This window comes from Camelus bactrianus, chromosome 8 (genome assembly GCF_048773025.1).
Source record: "Camelus bactrianus isolate YW-2024 breed Bactrian camel chromosome 8, ASM4877302v1, whole genome shotgun sequence".
Classification (NCBI taxonomy): domain Eukaryota; kingdom Metazoa; phylum Chordata; class Mammalia; order Artiodactyla; family Camelidae; genus Camelus; species Camelus bactrianus.
The window spans coordinates 3,026,794-3,052,810 of NC_133546.1; the positions used below are offsets into that span (position 1 = coordinate 3,026,794).

General features: G+C 45.2%; 1 protein-coding gene and 1 non-coding gene across 3 annotated transcripts in view; both read left to right on the forward strand.

Annotated features, from left to right (window-relative positions):
* PDE10A (phosphodiesterase 10A) overlaps positions 1-26,017 on the forward strand; it is a 536,527-nt gene that overhangs the window by 216,227 nt on the left and 294,283 nt on the right. For both annotated transcript variants that reach the window (XM_045513215.2, XM_074368029.1), the window contains exon 2: positions 18,855-18,989. In XM_045513215.2, the coding sequence (XP_045369171.1) occupies positions 18,941-18,989 (49 nt within the window). In that variant the 5' untranslated portion in view covers positions 18,855-18,940. The remainder of the gene's footprint in view (positions 1-18,854; positions 18,990-26,017) is intronic.
* On the forward strand, positions 12,338-12,448 carry LOC123615553 (U6 spliceosomal RNA). Its single transcript, XR_006723214.1, has one exon. It is a non-coding gene; the product is annotated as a U6 spliceosomal RNA (small nuclear RNA).

The following is a 26,017-nucleotide window of genomic DNA, read 5'->3' on the forward strand; positions in this document are numbered from 1 at the left end:
TTTTATGGGTTTGCTGTTACCATTTGAAAGTAACTACTAGGTTTTCATTCTATACAATTAACACTATTGATGGTAGCAGTTCATTTTTCCACTCCTCCAGCTACTAATGCAAAACCCTAGAGTCACTCTTCTCTCTGCTAGTTCTCCAGCCCTGCTAGTCTTTGCTACTCCTCCAACGTGCCAGGCACACTCCTGCCTCTGGGCCTTGTACTTGATGCTTCTGCCCTGAACCCTCTTCCCCAGATACTCACAAGGCACCCTCCTTCAACCCCTTCATGTCTCTACTCATACTTACTTGGCAAAGGAGGGTCCAGACCCCTCTCCTGACACTGCGAGCCCCTTCTCTACATGACTCGCCTCCATGCACTTACTGCTGTTATCACATCCTGCCTGCTTGACGCCTGTATTTCTTTACTGTCCATCTTTCCCTGGGAGTGAGCTTGCCTGTCATGTTCTCTATCATGTCTCTAGGACCCACAGGATGACGGTTCCCTCTGGGGGTGCAGGGATATAAGGAGGGGACTCCAGCAGCTTCTGGGGTATTCTGTCGCTGACTGGGGTACCTGAGTCCTGAATAATTTACTTACATTTTTGTATGCATGCTATAGTTAGGATAATGCAGAAAACTGGGATCGGAGGAAGTGACTTATCTGACAAGGAGATCTGAGAATACAGAGGGATTTTTTTTCAGTGTGGCTGTGGGTTAGCCCTGTAGAATTAGTGGAATACTCTGGTAGAAATAGAGGAGGGGTGTGGAAGTGCTGGGAAAGGGGTGATTTCCATTCAGCTGTATCTTTGCTTGGTTTTGGGATTCCCTACCTTTTTTTTTTTTTTTAACAAAGTCTTTAATTTTGGATGGTTTTGGGGTTTTTTGTCATCTTTTAATCAGAGTGCATCTTTTAGTAATTTTTTCAAAAAACATACAGGTGGCATATTTACTGAAAATATATACACATAATAAGACTTTCATATATGTATTCATAAACATATATATGAAGGTCTATCAATTGCCTTCAGAACACAGCGTGGCTGCATATATCATTCTTCTAGCTTCAAGAACAGAAATTGCCCCACAGTCTCCAGTTTGTGATGTTTCCTGGAAGCCTGAAGCTAGTCGGGTTTGTCCTTCAAAATAACCTGAGGCTTTTTTCTGCCTAATAATACACTGCAGGTGTGCTTATTTGAGACAGATATGAACACTTTTAATATTTGCTCTACCCTTTATGATTTTTTCAAAAGGCTCACCTCTGAAGGAAGCTTTATTGTAGGCCTCATTGAGCATACGGTTTTAAAATACTTAAGTCAGAGGTTTATTAAGATTCTTTAATGCAGTGATTCTCAGGAACTTTGGTTGCATATGGGCAGGCCCCAAGCTTACCCATTGAGTACTCCAGTTAGGTGAGTATTGGGTTACTGCCCCCCAGTGGTAGGAGTGGTGGTGATTATTTATTATTTTATTATTATCTTTATCTTTTAATGTCTCCTAACACAATCCTTTTTTTAAAATAGATTTCCAACTCTCCATATTTGAAAAGATTACTTCAAGTAATTTATCCAAATGTTCTGATATTTTCTTTTATCTCTTCATGTCTGTAAGTTAGAAAATAAAATCAGAATGAAGAAAATCAGTTACATTTTGGGTATTTTCCATCTGAAGAAGGTTGGTATCCAATTTCATTGAAATTAAATTTCCACCTGGAAAGCTTTAAATATATCCACTTTTCCTACTCTGTCTTTAATTACCTTCATTCCAAATGATAGTTCTTCCTTTTATGATACGTGTTTATAACTTATATAATATAACAGCCAAGAAAGAAAGCAGCGTCTCGAAATGAAGGACTCAGAGGTCAGCTCGTGCCCTGCGGGCCTGCTCTGCCTGGCCCAGGAGGTGGCTTAGTTTCACTCGGGGATATCCGTGCCTGTGGATGTGGTACATCGTCTCTCCGGGCCGAGGCCACCATTCTCTGTTCTTCTTCCAGGCATTTCACACTTTTTATGTATCCTGCCTACACTATGGATGGCATAAAAACGCACTTTGCCTGCACCCGTCACACAGCAGCAGCCCTCTTTTTTGCCATTCGGCTCTTCCAGGGCGCTCATGGCCATGTTACCATCTTGAGGGGCAGTTGTGTTTTGAAAGTTGCATGTTGGAATTGCAGATGGATTCTTTGTCTTCAAACCATCACATTTCTCAAAATGTGTGTTGTTTCTGGCAAGCTCCAAGTGGAAGCCGGAAAGCTAATCTTTGCACTGGGCCAGTGCCACGCACCCACGTGTGCCTGCTGAAGGGAGGGTTGGGCCCCGCTGGGAGCGGACTCGGGTTCGTGCCCTCCTCTCCCAGCAGTGGCGGGGATCCCAGGGTTCTTGTTGTGCCTCAGGGGCTGCTCCAAAGGTGCTCAGAAGAGTAGCAGAATAAAATGAAAGTGACGGTGGACACTGATGCAAAGGGCCGTGGGGGAGTGCCAGCTGCTCCGACAGGCTTGCAGAGGCTCTGCCAGGGAGTAATTATTACTTCTGGGCAGGGCAGCACAAGAAATCATGCACCGGCAGGCTTTCCGCTAACTGCCCTGTGCCATCACTGCTACATGCCCCGAGGACCGTGGGTGCGCGTTGCGGGTGGGTAGGCATTCCTTGAACTGTTGGATTTTTGCCTGGTTTTCTGCTAAACACTAAGGCCTAGTTTGTCTGAGACAAAATTTTAAAATCCCTTTTGCTTTTTCCTTCCCCTCTCTCATTTTTGCAAAGGTATAAAGCAGCTTTGAATTTTGGTCTGAAACAGCATAAGATGAAAAGCAGCTGGACAAAATAAAATGTCTTCATCTTTCTTTGGAAACGTGGATTATTCAGGTTATGTTTCATTAAGTAAATAAACAGACTAAGATTTTTCCTTGAATGAATCGAGTGATTGGACAAGAAAGCAAATGATTTATTCATTTCCTTTATAATTTTTTATCTCCTGGCCCTCTTCCCCCTATCTGTCTCTCCAAATCTTCATACACATTTTGAATTCTTGAGTGTAACACTGTGGCTTCAGCCTTAGGAAAACAACCAGTGAGCTGGCCCGTTCATGAGACACTCCCAGGGCCATCTGTCAATGTGGGGCCGGTTTTCTGGTAGTGATTCCTTCCTGGACCCTGAGCTCTTTTCAGGAGAGGTAGGAAGAGGAGTAGGCATCTAGAATTACCTTTTTAAAAAAGTCCCTGGGCTCCTGGAGAGGGCCCCTGTCTTCAGCAGGCATGAGATCCACACGATTCCCTGATGATGGTTTGGTTTCCCTGACGAGCTCTGTATGCTGACCTCGAGGTAAGCTCCCGGGTAAGGATCATGACACACAGTTAAGTAAAATTTGGCTGCTACATTAGCATGTGATTCTGAGGAGGAGAATAGTGCCAGTTCTCAAGAACTCCTCTCTCTCTGTTAGTCACTGAGCTCGTGCGGTCAGTGCTTCTGTCTGAAGTCAGCCCTCAGCTCGTCCGTGATGGGGCCCAGTGTGTAGTCACCGCAGCTGGAAAGACGTTCCCTGTCCGGGAACTCTGGCCCGGAGGCAGGGGGGTGGAAGAAGAGCCTCCACGCGCTCTCCCCTCCAGTGCCCGCAGAGGAGCCGTTCCCTTTGCACTGTCCAGCAACCCGATGGCGCGTTCACATTTCCTCCTTGCTAGACGTGCCCATCTGCCCTTGGGGCTGCTCTCTGCTTTGCTGGTTTGGAACTCATTTGGGCTTCTCTGTAATCTCCAGGTTGGTCATGAAGTGGAGAACTTTTCCCAAAGGGAAATCTCAGCTGTTTTCCTTTACTAGGCAGTTGTTCTTTAAAGTACTGTACTGCGTGTTCGGCTCGGCAAGGGATATCCTCTGTAACCCTTTGTCCTGATATCGGGAGGGACGAGTTTCCTCAGGGAAGCTGGTTCTCAGGGTTGTGTGGGACCCAGCCACCTGACACCCCACCCCCGCGCTCACAGCAAGGATGACTGGCCCAACATGACTCTAACTTGGAAGCTCTGAGCATCTGCAGCCCTCCTCCCTCCCTCTTTCGCCTCATGCTCAGCCCCGTGTTCATCCCTTTGGGTTTTTGCTGACATTGCTTGAATTATATCATCTGAGTAGTCATTTATTTTGCTTGCTTACAAGACCAGCTATGGTTATCACTAAGGTAAAACTTTGAAGATTTTGATCTAACTATTGAGGATAATTCTTTTCCCCAGGGGGGAAGAAATTGATGCTTCCTCAGTATATTTTCCCCCACATTATAATATTTTCCAATTCTGTAAAGTATTTCCCAATCTGTATGTTTGATCGCTTCAGAGACTAGGGGACAGCTGGGGTTCCATGTAGTCTACCGCCCTCGTTTCTTCCAAGAGCTGGGACTTTGCAAGACGTGGGCTTTCTGATGGGATGAGTTGCCTTTGCTCTTTGAAACCCTGAAAGTTTATTCTATAAACTGTGTGACTCCTTGGTTCTTCCTCCACTTTGCATGTATACAGTAACAGAATGTATTATATACTTTCTGTAGTAAATGAAGTAGAAGTAGGGCTGTTATTTCTAAGACTATATTCTCTTAGCAGCGAGTGTGAGCCTCTGAAGGAGATGGCCTGTGCAGATTTAGCTCAGCTTCCGTAGCTTGTACCAAGTGGGCAGGATCCTTCAAAGTCGTTGAGCTCAGAGTAAGCTCCTTCCTCTGACGGATAAAGAAACTGCCACATTCAGTTTTGCAGAAGACGCATCATTTGCAGACAACAGCGTGGAGCTGGAGGTGACAAATCAGACATGTTGATGGTCAGTCGTGGCAGAATACGTGCGTCTTTATGGGAAGCAGCAGAGGGAAGAGCGTGGAGACAACAAGGTGGTGGCCGGGAGGCCTTCAGTCAAGCACTATGAGGGAGGGGTAAATTAAAATGGCTGCTTTTTTCCAGTAAGTACGAGGCAATGGCAACTTTAAGAAGAATGAGAAGCAAGAAGCAGCCAGGAGCTTTAAGGTTCACTGTCACCAGTTCTTCACACCTGACAGCCTGAGTCTTATGGATTCAGAAAATTACTCACCACAAGGAGGTGATCTTAAATGAACAACCTTCAGGGTTCGGTCCTCTATGTCCCTAAAGAGAGAACCTGCATCTGCTTTAGTGAGAAAGACGACCCTGGAATCCGATGTCTCCAGGATGGTCGGCGGTCTCCTGACTTCCAGCTGCCTGACCTGCTCGGCTGCACCGTGTGATTTTCACTCTGCGTTCCTCTTACTTAAAATATCGGCGATGTACGTAAACCTCATCTGATTGCAGCCGTTTCCCAGTGAGTGTGGAAACTTAAACTTCCGCTGATTACCCTTGTTAAGTGTAGCTTAAAGGAATTATAAGGACCTGGTAGGCGTGAGAAAGGAAACTTTGAAATTACGCTTGGCATATCCAAAGGCTAAATGCCTAGACGGATCTCACAGGGGTATCAAAAAGAAGCCCTGCCAAGACAGGAGCACAGGCCTGGTTTTAGCCAGTCTGGCAGTCGGGCTGTCCACCTGTTGGTCTATCAGGATGATAATAGGAATGGTAGTTTAATTTGGCGTCTGTGAAACTCTTCTCACCACCCTTTCACATCCGTGACACTCTTGGTCTCAAAATGGCCCTGAGGACAGCAGGAAAGATGGTATAACCTCATTTTATGGATGAAAAATCTAAGCCCCTGGAGATTAGACTTAGAGACTTCTGCTGTCTTTATCAATCCTACCGTCATGATTCTATCCGCTTAAAGTCTCCAATTCTGCGTGATTAGTGTATGGCAGAGTCTGCCAGCATTAAATCGTCCTAGTGTGGCCCTGTGTGTGTACACAAGTTAAGATCATTTTATAGGTAGTGGCTTACTAACTAACCTTCAGCCCTTTTATCTTAATTTTGACGAACTACATGCTACAAACATTAGGCCTGTAGCATACACTGAAAAACCTGAATACTTCTGATTCTGGAATAGCTTGCATAATTCATGGCATGCATTTCTCAGTGAAACAAAATTCTTTTTTTTTTTTTAGCATCTCTCAGAAGAACTTTATTATCTGAATAAAATTCACAGACTGACCTCCGAGGGAAAGTAAAAAAATAATCAAACCCTTATTGTATTCCTTGTTTGTTCGTACACCGTCAGAATTGGCTTACAGATGTTTACGTAATCAATTTGAGGCAGCTAATCAGAAACAGCATCTGAGTTGTAAACAGAGCTCAAAATAAGTTGAAATTCAGGTCCTACCTTACTTCTTTGGAAAAGGCTAGGGGTTATTCACTTCCCGGCTGTCTCTAAAATGTAGAGTTTAAAGTATAGAATTGTTAACAGCTACAGCAAAATATGCTCTGTTTTGATCACTAGGAGACTCAGAATCCACACAGCCCACCAGGGGCTTGGGAGCGTGACAGACGTGACTTGGGTTTCCAGCCTCACAGCTCCCTGCCTGTGCCCTGGAGAGTGAGTCCCTCTGCCGAGGATAAGCAGGTGGAATTTGATGTGAAAGAGGACAATGAGACCTCACTGTTGTTGCAGGATATGTCATGTTAAAGGACTTGAGATCTTTGTACCCTAGCTAGCAAGCATTCCCCCCGATCCCCTGAGAAAGCAAAGCAGAGAGCAGGCGCCGGGGAAGCGGGCAAAGGAGGAGAGGAAGAGGTCGGGGGATTGTCTAGAATGAATCGCCAAACGCTAGTTGTCATCCAGCTCAGAGTTCCACGGCCTCGCCCGCTGAGGACGCTTGCCTCGCCTGACTTCCACAGCCCGTGTGACTGTGGCTGTGGCCACGCTTACCGTGAAGTTGTAGTGGTGGATTTATCTCATGTCTCAGCCGGACTGTCTGTAACCAGAGATGGGAGGGCAAAGACTAATCATTCACCTTATTCTCTGAAGCAGAGAGTGCCCAGAGCTGTGTTCACATTTTGTTTATACTGAATTGAGAGGAATTATTATTATGTTGAATTCAAGCAAAAATGCTGTTCAAATGAAGCGTTTGGGTGCAAAATATAGATAAACTTATTTTGGAGCAAATGTTATCAAAGGATCCATAATATCAGTGGCCATGGTGTTTTACCTGCAGAGGTGTGACACGATGTTAACTCCGATGGCAGCACCCTCAGCAGACGTGAAGACCCTGCGCTCTGTGCAGACCGCATTTCACAGATGTCTTACCTGACCTGGTGGTGTTCTGGCGTGAATATGAGTCAAAGTGAGTCCTCTAACTCTGGTGTCACAGTTGTAAACCAGTGGAGCAGGATTAGGTTAAAGGGAGCCACCTTCTGTTTTTCACAGACAGTAGTAAATGCAGCCAGAAACCTGTCACATTTGCTTTACGTCACAGCACTGGACGTTGGCTTGGAAATCGATTTCCATAAAATTCATCTGATCTCAAGATGAGAGTAAAGGTAGAGTTATCTGACATGAGCATGTAAGTAATTCTGTACCACTGAAAAGCTGGTAGAAGATATATTTGATGAAACAAAAATCTGTGGTTTAGTACCCCTGTGAGGAGTCACCTTGGCGTCCCTAGGTTTAGAAGCGCGCGCTGCCCTGGCTCTCTACTCAGCACCAGCGGTTTGCAGCTGGATGTAAGCACTGGTCCTCAGGGGATTTTTAGCAGCTCTAGGAATTTTATTGGAGGAATTTTATTTTTATTTTTATTATAAGTTATTTCCTAGTTTTTCTCCCCCTGTGAGCAGGCATATTGTATTACATCACATATGTTGAGCATTCTTGGCAGACTGCTGGATGTCTATTTATCAATGGCAACTATTTACTGGTTGAAAATGGGAAGCAATAATACTCACCGGGCCTTTTAATTTATATATCAGTATCCTTGTATAGACTACACTCACTTGATATTATTTAAAACATTACAGTCAATGAATTAATTAAAAGAAGGAGCACAAAAGTATAAGATGGGTGATATTTGTGGACCAGTGAATCTACAAATGGGACTTACGTGCTTACTGGGTGCAAAGGCGAAAAGACCTCTCCCATGTGAATGAATGTGGTAGGGGACGTCAGTGAATACCTTCTTGTTCTGTTTACTTTTCCTACAAAGGAACTGTTTACCAGAAGTAGCATCTGGATTCTATTGCTTTTTAATTCATTGTGGACCACTGATGGAGTCTGGAACCACTTATGATGTCAGAGTCCATAAGTGGCACTGAGAGTATGGACAGGAAATAAGAATGATAAAAAAAAAAAAGCCTCTCGGAGCAGTTGAGGAGTTCAAATTCACCATCCTTCCTAGAAAATTCTCTTGGGTCTTAATTCTTACTCCAAAGTTTCACTTACCTTAAAGCAAATAAAAAGCAATACAATGTTTTCAAGTTAAGAAGAACAAATTGGATTGGGGATGAAATCACTTTTTACCAAACACTTAAATCAAATGTTTTTTGAACCTCTCCTAGCTCAACGGTCAGGGGGAGTGAGGAAATGCATTAAAGCATAAACCCTTCACACTAGAGGCTGGTCTCAGCCAGAGCAAAAAAGCCATTATAACTCTGCCTTCCCCACCCCCACCCCGTCCCACCCAGTGGGGGCCCAGTTTTAATCCCAACAGTTCAAGGCAACACATTTTAGTTTTTTGAATAACTCGGTTTGAATTGGAAGTTCCTTTATAATGATTCAATATCTCTCTCCATTTAACTCTTTTTAATCCTGTAGTGTGTGTTTAAAAATGTCTAATATATTTCTGTTCTGTACGATGTTCTTTTTTTGAGGTGGGGGGTCAAGCCATTTTATTGAGGAGGGTCGAAGGGCTGGGAGGACAATTAGATCTGACGTCCTCATCCGGCCAGGATCTCTCTAGCTTCACACTCGCTGAAAACAATGTTCTTAATTTCTAAGACTACAGACGGTCCCTGGTCTATGATGGTTCAACTTACAGTTTTTTATCTTTACAATCCTGCGGAAGCAGTGTGCCTTCAGTAGAGTCAGTACTCCAGATTTTTAATTTTGATCTTTTCCAGGCTAGTGACACTATCCTCTCTCGTGATGCTGGATGCTGGCAGCGAGCTGCCGCTCTGTCAGCCCCACCATCACGAGGGTGAAAAACCAATACTCTTAAAACCATTCTGTACCAACTCAGCCGTTCTGTTTCTCACTTTCAGTATTCAGTGAATTACGTGACCTGTTCAACACTCATTATCAAACAGGCTTTATATTAGATGATTTAGCCCAACTGTAGGCTAATGCAGGTGTTCTGAACTGAGCACGTTTACGGCAGACTAGGCTAAGCCGTGATGTTTGGTAGGTTAGGTGTATTAAATACATTTTTGAATTATGGTATTGCCAACTTATGATGGGTTTCTTGGCATGTAGCCCCGTTGTAAGTTGAGGGAGATCTGTAGTTACAGATAACCATGCCTAACCACACCTCCCTTCATGAGAATAACTGTTAGTCCAGGTCAGCCAAGTCCCACATTACCCAAGGGCATCTCTCAGAGTGTTAGATTGATGGGCATTGATTTCAGTCACTGTGTATTATTTATTATTGGTGTTTACATTCAAACCAGAAGTTTAAAAAGCCTTATGGGACATTTTATTGTATGAGACTTGATCTTAGGAGACATTCAGGAAGGTTTTTTTTAGTCCTATTTTTATTCTTTTCCCCCACTGTTTTAATAGTTCGTGTGTACTTCCTAGAACAGGGCTGCTGTGTGGTCTCCGGTTGCTCTGTGTAAGTTGCTCAGGTTAAGGAGGCTGGTGGGGCTGAAACCCAGCCCATTCTGCCCTCAACTCAGGTGTGCTGGCCTGGAGCTGCTCTGCCTCAAAAAGGGGCGCCTTCTCCTAATTTTCACATTAGAGTTTTTATAAGCTTGTGGAGACCCTGATTATGGGCACACTGAAATTCAGAAAAGTATAGATGAGTCCAAAAATAACCCTAAAGTATATATGACCATTTTAAAAAAAATCAAACTATACTGAAATGCTCAGAACAAAATACAGAAGCATCATCCAGTCTCCTCTCTGTCTTGCTTTCAAGAAACAACTTTCAACCTCTTATTTCTACTTTTTAGGTATTTCTTTCCTTTTTACTAAATAATATATCGCTATTTCTTAATGATTTCTTTGTTTTCAGGCATCATATACTGAGTTTCTGTGATGGAACTGAGGATTAACTCCCACCATACACAGACTTTGCTCACCCCTGTGAGCTCAGTGTGTAGAGATCACAGTTCTAGTTAAAGCGACAGCATTTGCGGTATTTGGTCCATGTAAATATTCCTCATGCCTGAGCCAAATAGGTGCCTGGATTCCATTTTTTCTCTTGCATAACTTTTTTTTTCCCTTCAATTAATAATAGCCTTTTTTTGTGTGTGCTTTTTTTTTTTTTTTTTTTTTTTTTTTGCTATATCTTTTTTTTTTTTCCCCTAAATGCTCTAACAGATTTGTCACAGCTAACCATACGGTTTCCAGATTTATTCCAAACACATTTAGAGCACTCTGTCAGCTCCATGGTCTTTTCCCTTGGCACACTTCCCACCACCTTCAGCTCTGCTCCACCTGAAGGGCTACATCTGTTGCACACCTGTTGTCCCCGGAGCCCCTAACATCATCAACCTGGGACATCCCTTTGAAGCGCCCACTGTCTCACGCTGCTTTTTTCCTTGGTTTGCTCCTTCACTTTGTCAGGGCCCATCATCTGGTAACTTGCTGACAGAGGGTAGCTGAGGAGTAAATACTTTGAGACTGTATGTGTCTAAAGAATACTTTATTCTTCTCTCTCTGATACTTTCAACAGATACAGAATTCCAGGTTGAAAATCCTTTTTCATCTGAGTTCTGGACACTTTGCTCCGCTCTATTCTAGTGTCCAGTAATGTTCTTGAGCAGGGGAACACCATTCTCCTTCCCTTTCCTTTGTGATCTCTTTCCTTCTTTGGGCAATCTTGGGCTGTGCTCTGGATCTCCACTGATAGTAAATTTCACAATTATGTGTCTTGGTCTCTTTAAATGTATTATCTCAGGCATATGATATGCCACATAGTATATAGACATATGCTTCAGACCTGGGTTGTTTTCTGGTATTATTTCTTTGATAATTTCTTCTCTATTGTTGTTGTTTTCTGTGTTGAATTAATCCTTATATTTTCTTATCTGTTCTCTTCTTTTTTGCTGTTTTTGTATTTTTGCTCTACTTTCTGGGAGAGTTCTTCCATTTTATCCCTGAAATTCTCTACTGAGTTTTACAGTTCTTAATATTCTGTTTTTAATTTCCCAAAACTCTACTATTCTCCAGTTGTTCCTCTTATAGCATTCCTTTTACCATGATTGTAATAAATTTTCTTCCATCTCTGAGAATATTATAGTGGTAAGAACGTTTTTCCTGTGTGATCTCTTTCCAGAGTTGTTCTTGCTGTTTATTATTTTGGCCTCAGTCTTCCATGTTGGAAGCTTTCCTTGACTGTTGTATTATCCTTCGTCATCCTTTCCTATTTAAGAATGAGGCACTAAAAGCAAATTGGAAGCTCCAGTGAAGTGGAGAGAAGTCAGGGATTGTGGCCTGGAGAGCTTGCTGTACAGTGACTGCATGGGGAGACCCCTGCAAAAGTCAGTGCCTGTAAGTCTGTTCTTTCATACAGTTCAGCTTCTCCAGGGAAAAGCTTTCCCATCTCTTGTTAGGGCAGGGATAGGGCAGGAGTGCGTCCCTAGAAGCACACGCTAGAGCAGCCGGATGGGATAGGGCAGGGATAGGGCAGGAGTGCGTGCCTAGAAGCACACGCTAGAGCAGCCAGATGGGAGGAGGTGTTTGGGGCACCTTGCAGCCTGAAGTGCTGATTCTCATTGTGTTCCTGTTGGTCTAGAGCTTCAGCTCTGCCCTCACCTATGCAGTCTTCTGAATCCTCTATCCAGACAGTGTGGGTGAGTCCAGAGTCTCTCTGGTTTTGTTTCTTGCAAGACTAAATCCTTTGCTTCTTCTCGGAAAGTGCCTGGGGGTCTAGACACTGAATGTACCATCTTTCAAACCAACCTCCCTTGTTTAAATCAGTCTCTAAATTCTTTGAAATATGTCCTTATCAAAGCTGACATTTGTAAGTAATGAAAAATTGACAAGGGGACCTGGAAATCTTGCTGTGTCCCTGGTGGTTTGGCATTGCGAGTAGGAAAGATAGTCAGTCATGGAGAGTAACTATAAAATATGTGAGAGTCAAGGTCAGAACCCTAAGGAAAAGCTTCGCTGGGAGCGCAGGAGGCAGAGATGGGCTTAAATAGGGACACTTAAAACATCTGGTGGACACTGGATAAATACACTGAATCCCCAAGTGACAAAGTGAGAGCACTCATTTCTAGCATATCATGAACAGTTTTATTTTCATATATTTATGCCAATGCATTTCTTTCAAGGGTTTTGTTCCAGTGCTTGGTTTGGCTGGACATGGGCTAAAATTGAGACTACACACCGAAGATTAGCATGGCCCCTGTGAGCGGAGGACAAGGAAATTTGTGTGGTTTCACATTTTTAAAACATTATTTCAAAATTGAGCAAAGACCTAAACATATGAGCTTAAAACTATAAAACTCTTATGAGAAAATGAAGAGGAAAATCTTTATGACATTAGATTTGCAATGATTTCCTGAATATGACACCAAGGGCACAGACAACAGTAACAAAAAAGGGATAAGTTGGACTTCATCAAAATTAAAGCTTTTAATTTTAATTTTGGGCACAAAAAGCAGAGTGAAAAGGCAACCCACAGAATGGGACAAAATATTTGCAAATCATATATCTGATAATGGGCTGATAATCCACTTCTACCACTCAACAAAAACAACAAAAAACAGCCTGATTTTAAAAATGGGCAAAAGAGCTGAATAGACATTTCTCGAAAGAAGACATACAAATATTCAATGAGCACGTGAAAGGATGCTTATCACTAAGCGTTAGGGAACTATAAATCAAAACCACAATGAGATACCACTTCATACCCATTAAGATGGTTATTATAAAAAATAAAAGGAAAAGAAAAGAACAGGTGCTGGTGAGGATGTGGAAATATTGGTCTCCTGTGCATTGTTGATGGGAATGTAAAAATGATGCAGCAGCTGTGGAAAATGGTATGGTGAGTCCTCAAAAAATTAAATGTAGGACTATCATATGATCTAGCAAAGCCACTTCTGGAAATACACCCAAAAGACATGAACTTAAGAGTTCAAAGAGATAGTTGTATACCCACTTTCACAGCAGCATTATTCACAATTGCCAAAAGGTGGAATCAACCAAAGTGTCCATCCAGGAATGCGTGGATAAACAAATTTGGTACGTCCTTATGGTGGAATGGCGGAATATTATGCAGCCTGAAAGAGGAAAGGAATTCTGACACATACTACAACATGGATGAAACTTGGGCATTATGTGAAGTGAATAAGCAAGTTGCAAAAAGACAAATACTGTATGATTCCACTTACATAAAGTTCGTAGAGCAGTCAGATTCACAGAGACAGGGAGTGGGATGGTGGTTTCCAGGGCCTGAGGAGGGAAGAATGGCAAAGTGGTTTTTCAGGGGCACAGAGCTTCAGTTTGGGAGGATGAAAAGAGTTTTGGAGATGGATGGTGGTGATGTCTGCACCACAGCGCGACTGTACTTAATACCACAGAACCAAACTCTGTAAAGTGGTTAAGATAGTAAATTTTTTGTTAATGTATATTTGACATGATTTAAAAAAATTTTAAATCAGGGATAGTCATCCAAAAGACAAGATTTGTGTTCATAGATACTTCACTCAAATGTTCAAAACCATCTTGGGGGCCTCCTCTCTCTTGTCTTCATGACAGAATCCTCTGCTTTCACCCATCTCCTCCTTTTCCTAAATGCAGAGGAAGGGAACTGTCTCTCCTCCTTCCCTGAGGCAAACATGCACTCCTTCATCCGATCCCGTCCCACAGTGGCTGGGCCCTGAGCTCTGGTTGTCTTGTCCATGAACTTGAGTCCCCGTCACCATCAGCTTCTTCTTCTTTTATTACAGTTGGGCTCCAGGCTCTCTGAGCCTGAGGGAGCTCTCCTCCTCCGGCGCAGTCTCCATACAGCCACTGTCCTGGCCCCTCTGCTCACATGTCCCTCTCCTCAAAATGGCTCCTCACCCCCCCTCCCCACCCCGCGCACTGCTGAAACAGTCTTCACAGATCACTAACATCTCCAAACCAGTGTCTTTTTCTCAGGCCTGATCCTATAAACCTGCTTACAGCACCTAGCAGCCCTACTTCCTCATAAAGGGTTAGGCTCCAGGGGCTCGAGCCCCACCCTGAAGCACCCGCTCTCCCGCCCCTGTGCCCGCAGCGTGCCTGAGAGCGCTCACAACATAAGAGGGAGCTGTTGTAAAGCAGCCACACTATGAATTTCACAAACCAAATCAATTATAAATAATTTGTGAATTTTACAGTTGTGGAAACTTGCAACTCAGGCCTCAGTGCCCAGCTGTTAGGACTCCCTGACTCCTGGTAAGTGCAGGACGTAGGGCTGGCACCGTGGCTCGGCTTCGGGCTGGACCAGAGAACGTCCTGGAGGTCTTTCTGTTAGAACTCCGCCTTCCGCACTGCCTCTCCTCAGCGTGTGATGTTACTCTGTGGTCTGGGCTCCAGGCGGGAGGCCCTCCCTGGTCAACAAGCCTGCATTTCATGTCACACTGACTCCCAGGAATGGGGCGTAGAAGAAAGGGAAACTGGCTGCTCCACTGGGGAGAAAGCAGTTTGCAGCAGTACTTGCGTGGGTCCGCAGCGGGGGACACAGATGCTGGGAAATTGGGTCTGAGCCCCATGCTTTTCAAACTGCGGAGCACAGCTCCCAGAGGAGGAAGCTCCCCACCGGTCAGAGCTCGCCGGTCTCACCTGCCTTCTGTCAAGCAGCTGCGCACTGTCTTCTTTCCTGGGCCTCGGTCCACTGGTGGTCTTCCACGCCTCCAGCCCCTCTCCAGCCCCTCGACTCTGGGAGAGGTTTAGTATGTGTGTGTGTGGGGGGGTGCACGTGTGTGCATGCTTGTGTGTGTGTATGCTTGTGTGTGTGTCCCCCCTCTTTTGACCCCTCCCCTGCCTTCACTCCTTCATTCCCTCAGGGTCTGTTACTTCCCTACGGGTCGCCTTCCCTTCAAGAAGCTGTGGTCTTCCCTGAGGCCCAAAGCACAGCCCTCCTGGAATCTGCTGAATGGTGGACTTGGTAGGGCGTTGGGGGAGGGTCTAAATTCAGGACTGGCTCAGATTTAGGTGATGTTTATCGACGCACGTGCAGCTTCTGCTGGCTGGTTTTCGTGTGTGCAGCATGTGGTCTAGGATTCATGATTTTGAAAATCTTTATAAAGATTGAAAATCTTTAAATCCTGGTCACTTGTCTCAGAAACCTTTGTCATCTGTGAGTCCCTAAGCCTCACCAGTTTTGAGTGGGAATGAGGGCACGGTACTGGTTATGGAACATGAACGCACACAAGTCACCAGTCCCCAGCCCCCTGCACTTGCCGAAGTGGCATTTTGCTCTACCTCGTTCTCTCTCCACTGTCCTCAGGGCTGCCAGCCTTGGGCGCGCGGAGCCCCTCCGCTGCCCCAGCTTCTGGTGGGCCTGGGCTCCTGCCAAGGGCAGGGCATCCTGCTGGTCCCGCCCCAGGGCTCCTGGTTCACACAGCTCTCTGCTCATCAGAGCTCTGAGGGAAGGAGGACAAGGGCGCGGGGGCTCTGCCGGCCTGCTTGCGGGACCACGGAGACGCTGAGGCCCCAGAGCGCCCCTCCCCTCGGGATTCACACAGATGCTTGTCCTGTGCCCATCACTTTGTTTGCAGAACAGTAGCTCCCTCCAGCCCTACATCCTGGGCTGAATCCAGCTAGTCACGCTGGACTCCTGTTTCGTTGTTGAGTGAATTAGTGGATTTCTCTCAGGAGTCCCAGAGGTCCCCCTTGTGATTCATTTCCTGTTTCCCTACATCTGCAAATTGGCTCGTTTGCGCCTGAGACCCAGTCCTGGACACTCTCCGGTTCCGTGCTGGGAGAGTCCTGTCCGCGCAGGAAGGTATCACCTGCCCACCTGCCCCAGCATTTCAGGGGAGCTCGACTTCCTACTGCCCTTTAACGTCCTTCAGATGCAGTCTTTGTGGCTGAATTTCAACCACTATGCATTTTCTTGTTTTAGAAGGAAGCTCTGGCTCTGGTCTTTTAGACACAAGTGTCATTAGAATGTCCTGAAGTCTTAAAGAAATGTGTGTGATTGGCACACAGGGCCGGGGGCTGGAGGGCTCAGGAAAGACAAGCCCGTGATGCCCCGCCCTGCATTCCCTGCGCGGTGATTCCTGGCCCTCCCACCCCGCCGGCTCTCGGCAGGCGGGGGGCGGCCCCCTGTCGCGTCCACAGCCTGGCTTTGACGTGAAGCACGTGATGTGATTGCTTCAGCGCCGCCCGAGGAGTACCGACGGCTAGGGTACAAGTCACCCGACTCCAGCATGTGTGCTTTTGCTTACACACAACTCTAATTACTCAAAATGTTATGCTGATGTTTTCATGGGTGGGCACACACAGCACAATTTATCCAAGTGCTGTGTTTAAATATGGGCAGTTTACATGTCAGTTACACCTTCATTAAGCTGTCTTAATTCATAATGTTATGGGACATTTTAATCCAAAATGTTTATTACGTATCAAAAGTCATCCGTGACCTTGGCTTTCTTGTTAGTTATTGATACACAAAAGGTACGAATAGCAACAAAGAAACCCACAAAACCTTTATAGTTACATCCACACAAATGTGCCCAGAAGTCCTGGTCCCCACCCCCACACCCCACCCTGTTAATGGTGTGGAGAGGACTGGATTACACATTTAAAAGGACTGATGTTTGTCATAGTTCTGGTCTTGTCTGCTCTGATGATCTTTGTCTTCAGCCACCCTCTGTTCCTCTCCTCAGTCCTTGCCTTCGCCCGGACTCACAGCACCCAGCTCTTCTGCCAGTGGTGTTCAGTGGTCCCTAGCCCAAGAACCCTCCTTAGTGAGCGCAAACTTCCATGGCCCTAGGAAGGGAGGGTGGGGTGAGCTCCCCACCCCACTGACGCACTTCTGAATTAAACTCCACTTATATCTAAAACCTCAGCACACTGCCGTTTCTCCCAGTGAGAACAAGTGAGCTCTCGATGCGCGTCAGTAACTGGGAAGATGCTCCCAGCCATTCCACCGCAGCTGACAGATCAGCACTGCTGCTTCTGAATTCACATCTCGGTGCTTTGGGGGCAGAAGATCTGCTAGGAAGCCATAGTTCCCAGAATCTGGGCACAAAGGGCACTCTTGAGTTGCTCCTTCACTGGCGCCTGTGGATGTGGATCTAGAAAAGTGGTCTCAAGCCTTGTCAACTGTGACGGTGCTCACTGGCCCAGCCCTCTCCCCTGGAAATACCTAGGGCCGTGGGCGGCTTCCGCTGGGTGACTGGGACTCTGCCCCGTCCCTCCCTCTCTCGAGAAAGCTTTTCAGACTGCAGATAAGAGAGGAATCTACTCAGTCTAAGATATTTTCAAGAAAAGGTAAAACCTTTATTATTTAGAGTCATGTTTACTGTAACAAATTATTTTCAATGCAAAAGAGCTGAAGTTGCAAAGTGACCCAAGCCACTCTGGTATTTTTAGCTACCAGCGGTTCTTAACGGAAGACTCCTGCAGGCCCCAGTAGTTCGAGCTGGGTGAAAGGTACAAGGCATCTTGTAAGTCCCTTGTAGGTGAAGTCGGTCTCAGACCAGATCTGGCAGCAGAGACTTTTTGGTCAGAGAGTGGGCACAAAAGACACACAAAGACAAATCATGTGCTTGTGACTGGAGACTCGAGGGAGCACCTTGCTACTGGCGGTGAACGCCCTGCTCAGCGTTGTTGTTGGCATTCTGCCAGTGCCTCTCAGGAGACAGTCCCTCCAGGAAGGTCAGCACTGCTCTGGCAGCAGCATTCGGCTGACCTGTGAGTCCCGCCGGATGTTAGGTCCCTCCACGTGCTGCTCCCAGGACTGGAGAGGATCGCTGGAGTCTTTTACCTTCTTCATGTCGCCATGCAGAGCCCCCAGTTTTCTAGCTGGTCCATCCTTTTTGAACTCCACTTGTTTGGCCACAGAAACACCGTATCTATACGCGTTATTCTCATTATAAACTCTCCAGTGTGATCAGCCACAAAGACAGTTGAAGAATTGCAGAGTAGATTTTGATGTTTCTTGCACATACTGAACACTTCTGAAGTGTGTCATTGATCAGTGGGCTCAAATGCTAACTACTTACCCCTAAGCTGTAGACTAAAACTGATTAACAACTCCCACATCACACTGTTTAGGATAGAGAATGTTAAAGCGAATTACAGACATCACTGTGTCACACAAATGCATTTGAGACCTAGGTCAGATGAGGGAACCAGCACAATTCCTGGGTTGTTGTTAAGATGTTTACAGCTACACTGGTCAGTGATGTATTAAACACGCACGTTAGTCCAGCCCTTCAGTCTGCACATGCCCTCTCGCCCTCATCTCACCTCCCGACCCATCAGGACACATGTTCACATACTCGCATTTCCGACATTGCAGGTCCTGTGGGAGGTGCCAGATTGACCTGAAATCCCCTTCAGAAAATCTGCCAAGTCATGTTTAACTCTGAAAGCCACCTCCAAATTGCTCCCTCTCAGAGTCCACCAGACAAGACCAGGAGCAGGATGCTCTAGCCGATGTAGGTTTCCAACCATTGCAGCTCTGAATCCGTAGTTTGGAGCTGTGTTTGTGTGTGTGCTCCCACCCGGAGGGGCGGCTGCAGCCCAGGTCGCTCTGTGCTTGTCTCCATGAACAGTCTGTCCGTGACGGGAGGCTCCCAGGGAGACCACGCTCCCGATTGTGATGACGTGTTACCGTCGGAGTTGATGTTAATTCTGTGTCTTGTTCTCTCCAGCCAGCTGCCTGCCCTTCACACTTAAAAGTGGGAGCAGAGGGCCCGCTTTGCTGACATTGAGAAGCAGGACAGACACCCAGGAGCAGATGAGCAATGACCCAGCAGAAGGCAGCCTGGACTCACGCAATGCAACAGGTACAACGAGGGCCCCCACGCCATGCCCCCTCCCTGAAGGCTGCCTTGTCTTCCCCGATGTTCCCTCTTCATCTGTGTGGGGGCCTCATGGACAGTGGCCAGAAACCTGTCCATTATTGGGAAAGATATGGGGGTTCTCAGTGTTAGAAGAGTTCCCAGGAATAGAGAGGCAATGTTACATGAGTTTTCTAGAATACCTGTATGGCTTTATTCTCTTTATTTTTTGTATGTTTGAGAATTTATTTGACCAATATGCTTGTTTTTTTTTTTTTTTAATCTCTTTTACTTTTTGACGTTGGGTCAGGCACCATTTTGACTGAGTAGACAGTGAGATGTTTGACTCCAGTGCTGAGGGGACTGGCTGGAGTCCTGAGAAGATGAGGGTGTGTGAGCTCCCGGCACTAGCTGAGTCTCCCAGAGAGAGAGGTGCCTGTGAATAGCTGAGAAGTGAGCCCTGCGGTCCCTTGAATTCAGGGAGTGGAGAAGCCATCAACAAAGGCCAAGAGAAGGAGGGAGGCCAGGCATAGGGTGGCCCAGGGACCAAGACGGGGAAGCATTTCAAGGAGAAGGTGAGCACTGGTGACAAAGGCCCTGGAGAATGGATGGTAGGACTTGGCAGGGTTCATTGGGGTCCTGGGTGAGAGCCGCTCGGTGCAGGGTAGGGAGGAGAAGGGGGAGGCAGCAAGTGTGGGGAACTCGTGCAGTGAGTTCTGTGTTACAGAACAAAGAAGTAGGCTGATGAGCTGTGGGGAGGTGGGGGCTGAAACGAGTTTGTTTATTTCGGAGTTTTTAAAAAATACAATATGAGGCGGGGAAGATTGACTGACCGAACTGTTACTAGTAGCAAAGGTGATCGTCCCACCTCCAGGTGGAGACTCTCTCATCTGTAGAAGCTTCCAGAGCAAAATCAGAACCTTTTTTTTCAGCTTAATCATAGGAAATAGGCTGCTTTTCCCTCCATTCATCAGACCTTAAAGGAAAAACTCTACTGGGAAGCTGCAGACAGACAGACAGACACACCCCCACCATACTCACATGCAAATTCAATTTCAATGTCAAGTTCGATTCCAATTCAGAAACCAATAACAGCATCTTTACAGTATTGGGTAGCCACTTGCCCTGTGTGGCTATTGTAATTTAACTTTAAATTCATTAAGATTCAGTGAAATTGAAAAGTCAGTTTTCTCAATCACACCACCACACTTCAGGGGTTCAATAGCCACATATGGTGAGTGGCTACTTACAGAAGAGCATAGAAGTGGGTTACTTCCACCGTCACATTCCATGGGATGTGCTGCTGTGAATCTGAGGGGATAGGCTATTTTTAAAGAAAAATTAGCGTAGAAGAGGAATATTTGTTGGAGAAGGGAGCAAAGCAAACTGAGAAGAGACTTGGCAATCCTAAATGAAATGTGAGAGAAAAATGGTAAAAACGAGACCATGCATTTGAAAAATTAGGAGGCACTAAATCATAGGCCATCCATGAGAACCGAAGAGGTAAATGCCAAACCAACAGCTCCTAACCAGCTTACTGTAAGAGAAAAAAAACGAACACCAAAAAAACAGTAAAAATACAGTAAAGGCAGCTCCAACAATTATATTTCAAATTTTTATTTATAATTCAATTCTTTGCAACTCAGAACAAGGTTCTCTTGAAACTGAGACTGTTTAAGGATTCACAGTGAACGTTCTATCCCCTACCCCAGGCATCCTTGAACCCTGGGCTTATAGCACATTCAGGTGTGACTTCTAAGGCTTAGAGAGGCTAGTTTCCTAAAGATGGAAGGAAATGTGGAAGGTGGTCCTTTGAGTCCTGGCTCAGTGCTTTCTCAGGGGGCCTCCATGGGCAGGGCCCTGACTAGAGTCTGGGCACCCGGAGACTTGGTTCTGAGCAGAGAGGAGGGGTCCATGCCAGCCCTGTTTCAGAGCTGGGGGAGCCACTGGATAGCCTGGAGCAACCTGGCTCCAGGTCCAGGGAACAAAACATGGTATCTGATCACAGTTACTATTGGCACCATTTCAGCTATACGTATTCAGAGTCAAATAGGATTTCCTGGGCTTCCCCGGAGTCATTCCCATAATTTTAAGACTGCTGTTTTCATGGGGAAATACTTTGTGTTTTAAAAAACTGACTTGAAACAAACTTTTGAATCTCAACTTTCTTATGTTAACATTCCTAGACAGGATTACAGGATTAACATTTTTCAAAGACTTAAATAAATTCTAAACTATTTACTCTGATAGAAATAGCCCTGGGGTTAAGACTAAGGATAGTGTTTCATCTTTTAAAAACTCTTTTGAAAAATCAGCTTTCCTTGAGTGAAATTGTGTAAGATTGCTATTCATAAGTCTTTTTCTCCCAAAAGTCTAAAAGGTAAATGAAAATAGGATTTTAATATCTCCTAATAACTGGTTTCCAAAGGATCCTTTTATCAGGTAATAAGAATTAATTGTCCTCTGAAGTTTCTTTCCCTTTTTGTCTTCACTACCAGGAAGCTCCTAGAAAAATGAATTGGTTTAATCATACTCTTTGAAGTTTTAATGGGGAGGAAGGTTTAACACCGAGGCCAAAGAGTTATTGGGATAGTGAGAGAGCAGGGTGGAGGGAAGGGACAGTGACTCAGGAGTTTGACTCTGGTTCCATCTCTATTCTTAGCTAAGAAGGATTAGAAACTGGACTTTATTGATTACCCTACATAAATACTTACATATTATGTAAGTATAGGTATTAATATATAAGTAATACTTATGTGTTGAGTATTTATGTAGGGTAATTGACTGCTATCTTAAATATTTATCAGAACACTAATTTGTTGACTTATAATGGTAATAATCCCTTTCTAGGAACCAGCATGTTCCTGTCTGTAATCTGTGGAAACCCTTTTCCTGATTTTGAGATACTAGGAAGCCACAATAGTAATTAGGAGTTTGCTTAGGGAACATAGAATCAAGGCAAAGGGAAATAACATCTTGAAGGGTGTTTCATCCAGACCTTAGTAGTATCACTGCGATACTCTTTTTTTTTTTTTTTATTGAGATATAGTCAGTTTACAATGTTGTGTCAATTTCTGGTGTACAGCATAATGCTTCAGTCATACATGAATATACATGTATTTGTTTTCATATTCTTTTTCACCATAGGCTACTACAAGATATTGAATATAGTTCCCTGTGATATATAGCATAAACTTGTTTATCTATTTTATGTATGTTAGTCAGTATCTGTATATCTCGAGCTCCCAGTTTATCCCTTCTCACCCTTTTCCCCCCTGGTAACCATAAGTTTGTTTTCTATGTTTGTCAATCTGTTTCTGTTTTGTAAATAATTTCATTTGTCTTTTTTTTCGATTTGGCATATAAATGATATCATATGGTTTTTGTCTTTCTCTTTCTGGCTTACTTTACTTAGAATGACGATCTCCAGGGCCATCCATGTTGCTGCAAATGGAATTATTTTATCATTTTTTATGGCTTAGTAGTATTCCATCATATAAATATACCACAACTTCTTTATGCAGTCATCTGTGGATGGACATTTAGGTTGTTTCCATGTCTTGGCTGTTGTAAACAGTGCTGCTGTGAGCACTGGGGTGCTCACTGCGATACCGTTGCTGCCCGGTTGAGACCAGTTTTCTGGTGACAGGGATGTTTTCACTTCTCAGACGTTATCTTTTCCCTTCTCTACAAAGCTAAGCACTACTAAAATGTGCTTTTCTGAAACCACTGCACCATGTTTGCCCTCCCTTTGCATTTTTCTAGAAGTGTTCCTCTCCCCAGTGTTATTAGTGTGCTGTACAAGTGGAAATGCCTCCCACTTGAGGATGGGCATTCCCATTGCCTCCAAGTTCCTGGAGGAGCGTTGCCCTGCCCACGCTCCCCTCTCATGCTAGACTGTGTTATTATTGTAGTCAGTCTCAACTCTTTGGGCGTGGGGGAGGGGGATTCACATTTTAAATGCAAATAAGTTAAAATTTCAATATTTAAATGAAGGTTTCATCTTTAGCAAATGATTGCTTTACTTATTGTCCTAATAATCCACAGACAATTGTAATATTTTTAAAGTTATGGCACCTTTTAAAAAACAGACTCCATATTTTGCCTTTTATCAAAACTATCTAGTACCAAAATTATAATAGCCATCTTATATATCAAAAGATTGACAACCAAAAGCTGTGTATGAATAATTTTCCAGCTTAAGTTTGACTTATTATTGTATTTGACGTAACAATTCTGTAACAACAAACCATTTGAACAAGCTCTTAAATTCATGGAATCTGCCTTACCACCCCAAGAAGTGTTTTTGGAAGACCCCCCCTCTGCCTTTGGCACCACGCTAGGTGCTGTGGGGAACATAATGAAACCTAGAACAATCTCTCGATTGTGAAAGGTTTTGTGTTGGAGATCTTTACAAGAATTCCCGAGTCCCGCGCATGGTGCTGCCTCAGGAGCTGTGAGGTGGCCCCTGGGATCTGGGTAGCTGACAGGTGGGCGGAGCATTAAGAGCTGGAGTGCTGCTCGCTGGCAGTGGGGAAAAACAGCTGCTGTAGGAGCAAGTCTGCACGTTGCACGTGTGGACGGTAGGGTCTGCGGTGAAAAGGGGGTGACTGTGGGCAGGAGACGACCTAAAGGGCAGAGCCAGAGATGAGAATGAGGGGAAACCAGGAATGGACACTATGCTTGTATCTTTGGCTCTGGACTTTCATCAGCTGATAATAGAGGGAATTTGTAATGTTTTCCTATACTGTGCCTTTTTCCCCCTTGACCAAAAGCATGAGGTGGTCAAAGACGGTTTTGTTTGCCTGTTTGGCTTTGCATCTTTTCATGTGTTTATTTGAATCTCTTGCTCTTCTCCAGATCTACAAAGAGGGATATTTCCTGTTCTGTGAATCCTGTTCACAAAACTTTATCAACAGGTTTATTTTGCTGTTGCTCAAATCTCATTGATTTTTTCCCCCTCTCTTAATGGTCAGTACATTGATGAATTTGCAGGTGTGATGGAAAGGACAGAAATGCCTCTGAGGGGTGTTAGTGGTGACAAATAGGATAACATATGTAAACTCTGTGTGAACTCTTCTTAGAATGGGTGCTGTACAAAGAAAGCCAAGGTCGCTGGGAAGTTTGTGTCCCTGTTGTTTCTGCTGCCAGCTTTCCTTGAAGTTATCTTGGCCACACCCACCCACTGCCGTCGGACTGGGCAGTGTGGTGCTGGCTGACTGATATTTGAAGTGAATACTCCTGGCTTTCTTCTCCTTTTCTTTCCTCATCATGCTACCCTGCCTTTCTTTGAAGGAGCACGGGCAGGTCCCCCCAGAGCTGGGTGGACAGTTAGGCACTGGGTGCATCTGTTCATCTAGTGGTAGGTGTTATTCAAGGACCACAGCCAGCAACACCCACGGGGTTTGCTGGCCTGGAGCCTGAGAACTTGAGCCCATTCCAAAATGTGTACAGACTTTCTCTGCTAGGGACAACATACTGTTGTGTGTGACTCTGCTGCAGCTGAGTTTACTCCCTCCTTGGTGAATGTGTGTGCATATGTTTGGGTGTGTGCACGGCAGCCTTGAAAAACATGTGGGAAAAGAAAAAGCTAGAAGCTGTGTTTTCCGTGACTTGACTATCCTGGTAGCTGATTGTTTCCTCCATTCTTCTTGGTGATCTGACTCTGTGACTTGAGAAGTCACATCCTTACTGCTGAGGGACTAGCCATTTACACAGCTTCCTAGAGAATCTCAAGGGATTTGAAAACAAGGAGAGATGGGCTGGCCCCCTGGGCGGCCCTCAGCCATCCCACAACCATGGGTGAGGGTCGGGGAGGAGGGGGCCAGCTGCTGGGAAGGGGTGATGGTTAGGACGTGCTGATGAGGCAGGCTGGAGACAGGGAGATGGGAGGTCCCAAGTAGTGGTCAGGGCGCATTTTGTTGCTTTTGGCCTAAGACCAAGATTTACAGAACAAAGAGCAAGGTACAGCATGATCTTTGGAGCAATTCAGCAAATTGGATAGAGTTTCTGAGCTTTCAAATATGTAATGTGCCTTATCTGTGTTCTCAAAAGAGAGCATCAGACCACTCTCCATGTTCCTTTAACTTCGTCTCTACAGCAACTTTTGAACTTACTTTTGAAAGCCTTGAGCTGATAGTCAGTCTCTGCTCTGCCTTGTCTGTCTTTAGAACTCATGGAGGGGGAAAGCAAGTTAACAGCAAGTGAGCACAAAAGGAGCCCCGGCGTGTCTTTCTTTGTGTGGCCTTACCCACAAGGCCCTCTTCTAGCCCTCAGACCTGGCAAGATGACACCCAGCTTTTTGTCCCACTTGCCTCCCTGGATGAAGGTAATATGATCATTTCATCAGCACAACGTCCCAACCACAGAACTCCTGCGCAAAAGCTCTTCTGTAGAAAGGCTTTCTTACACTAGATGTAAGACCATGAGCAAAGTCTGAGCTGCTCTGTCAGGTGTAGGGAGTGGTTACAGTTCTTTCTGATGAAAAATCATTATTTGCAGGTTTACAAACAACTCGAGGACCTGACCTTTGCAACACAACACAACCTTCCCTTCGCCCGAGTTGTGTTTTGAGTGAAATACGTGCTCTTGACCTCTAAGAGATGCTATCCAGTTTTTATTCAGACGTACTTCAGGTTGCGTGGGCCAGTTGCAGAGCAGCAGGCTTCCAGACTCAGTGGGTGACCACAGATCGCTGCCATGGGCTCTCATCTGTCTTTTTATTTTCAGTATTTGACCTTTCCCAGAACAGTCCTGGTTCTGAGAGTTTTAATCTTGTGTAACGAGAGTATCAGAGGCCTGTGTTCATTTGGTTCTAGTGCAGATTAGGTAATGAGAGCGCGTTATTGTAATGAGCCCTGTTCACTCCTCAGATGACGTGGAGAGTCCAGCTATCTTGAGGGCCGCAGGCCGGCTGCCAGCCCGGGTCACTCAGTGCAGAACCAGCAGCGCCTTTTGTCTCGTTCCACTCCTCGCTCCCGGGTTGTGCAATGCTTGTCAGCTTAGCACGTCCATAAGGGCGCCACGTGCTGCCC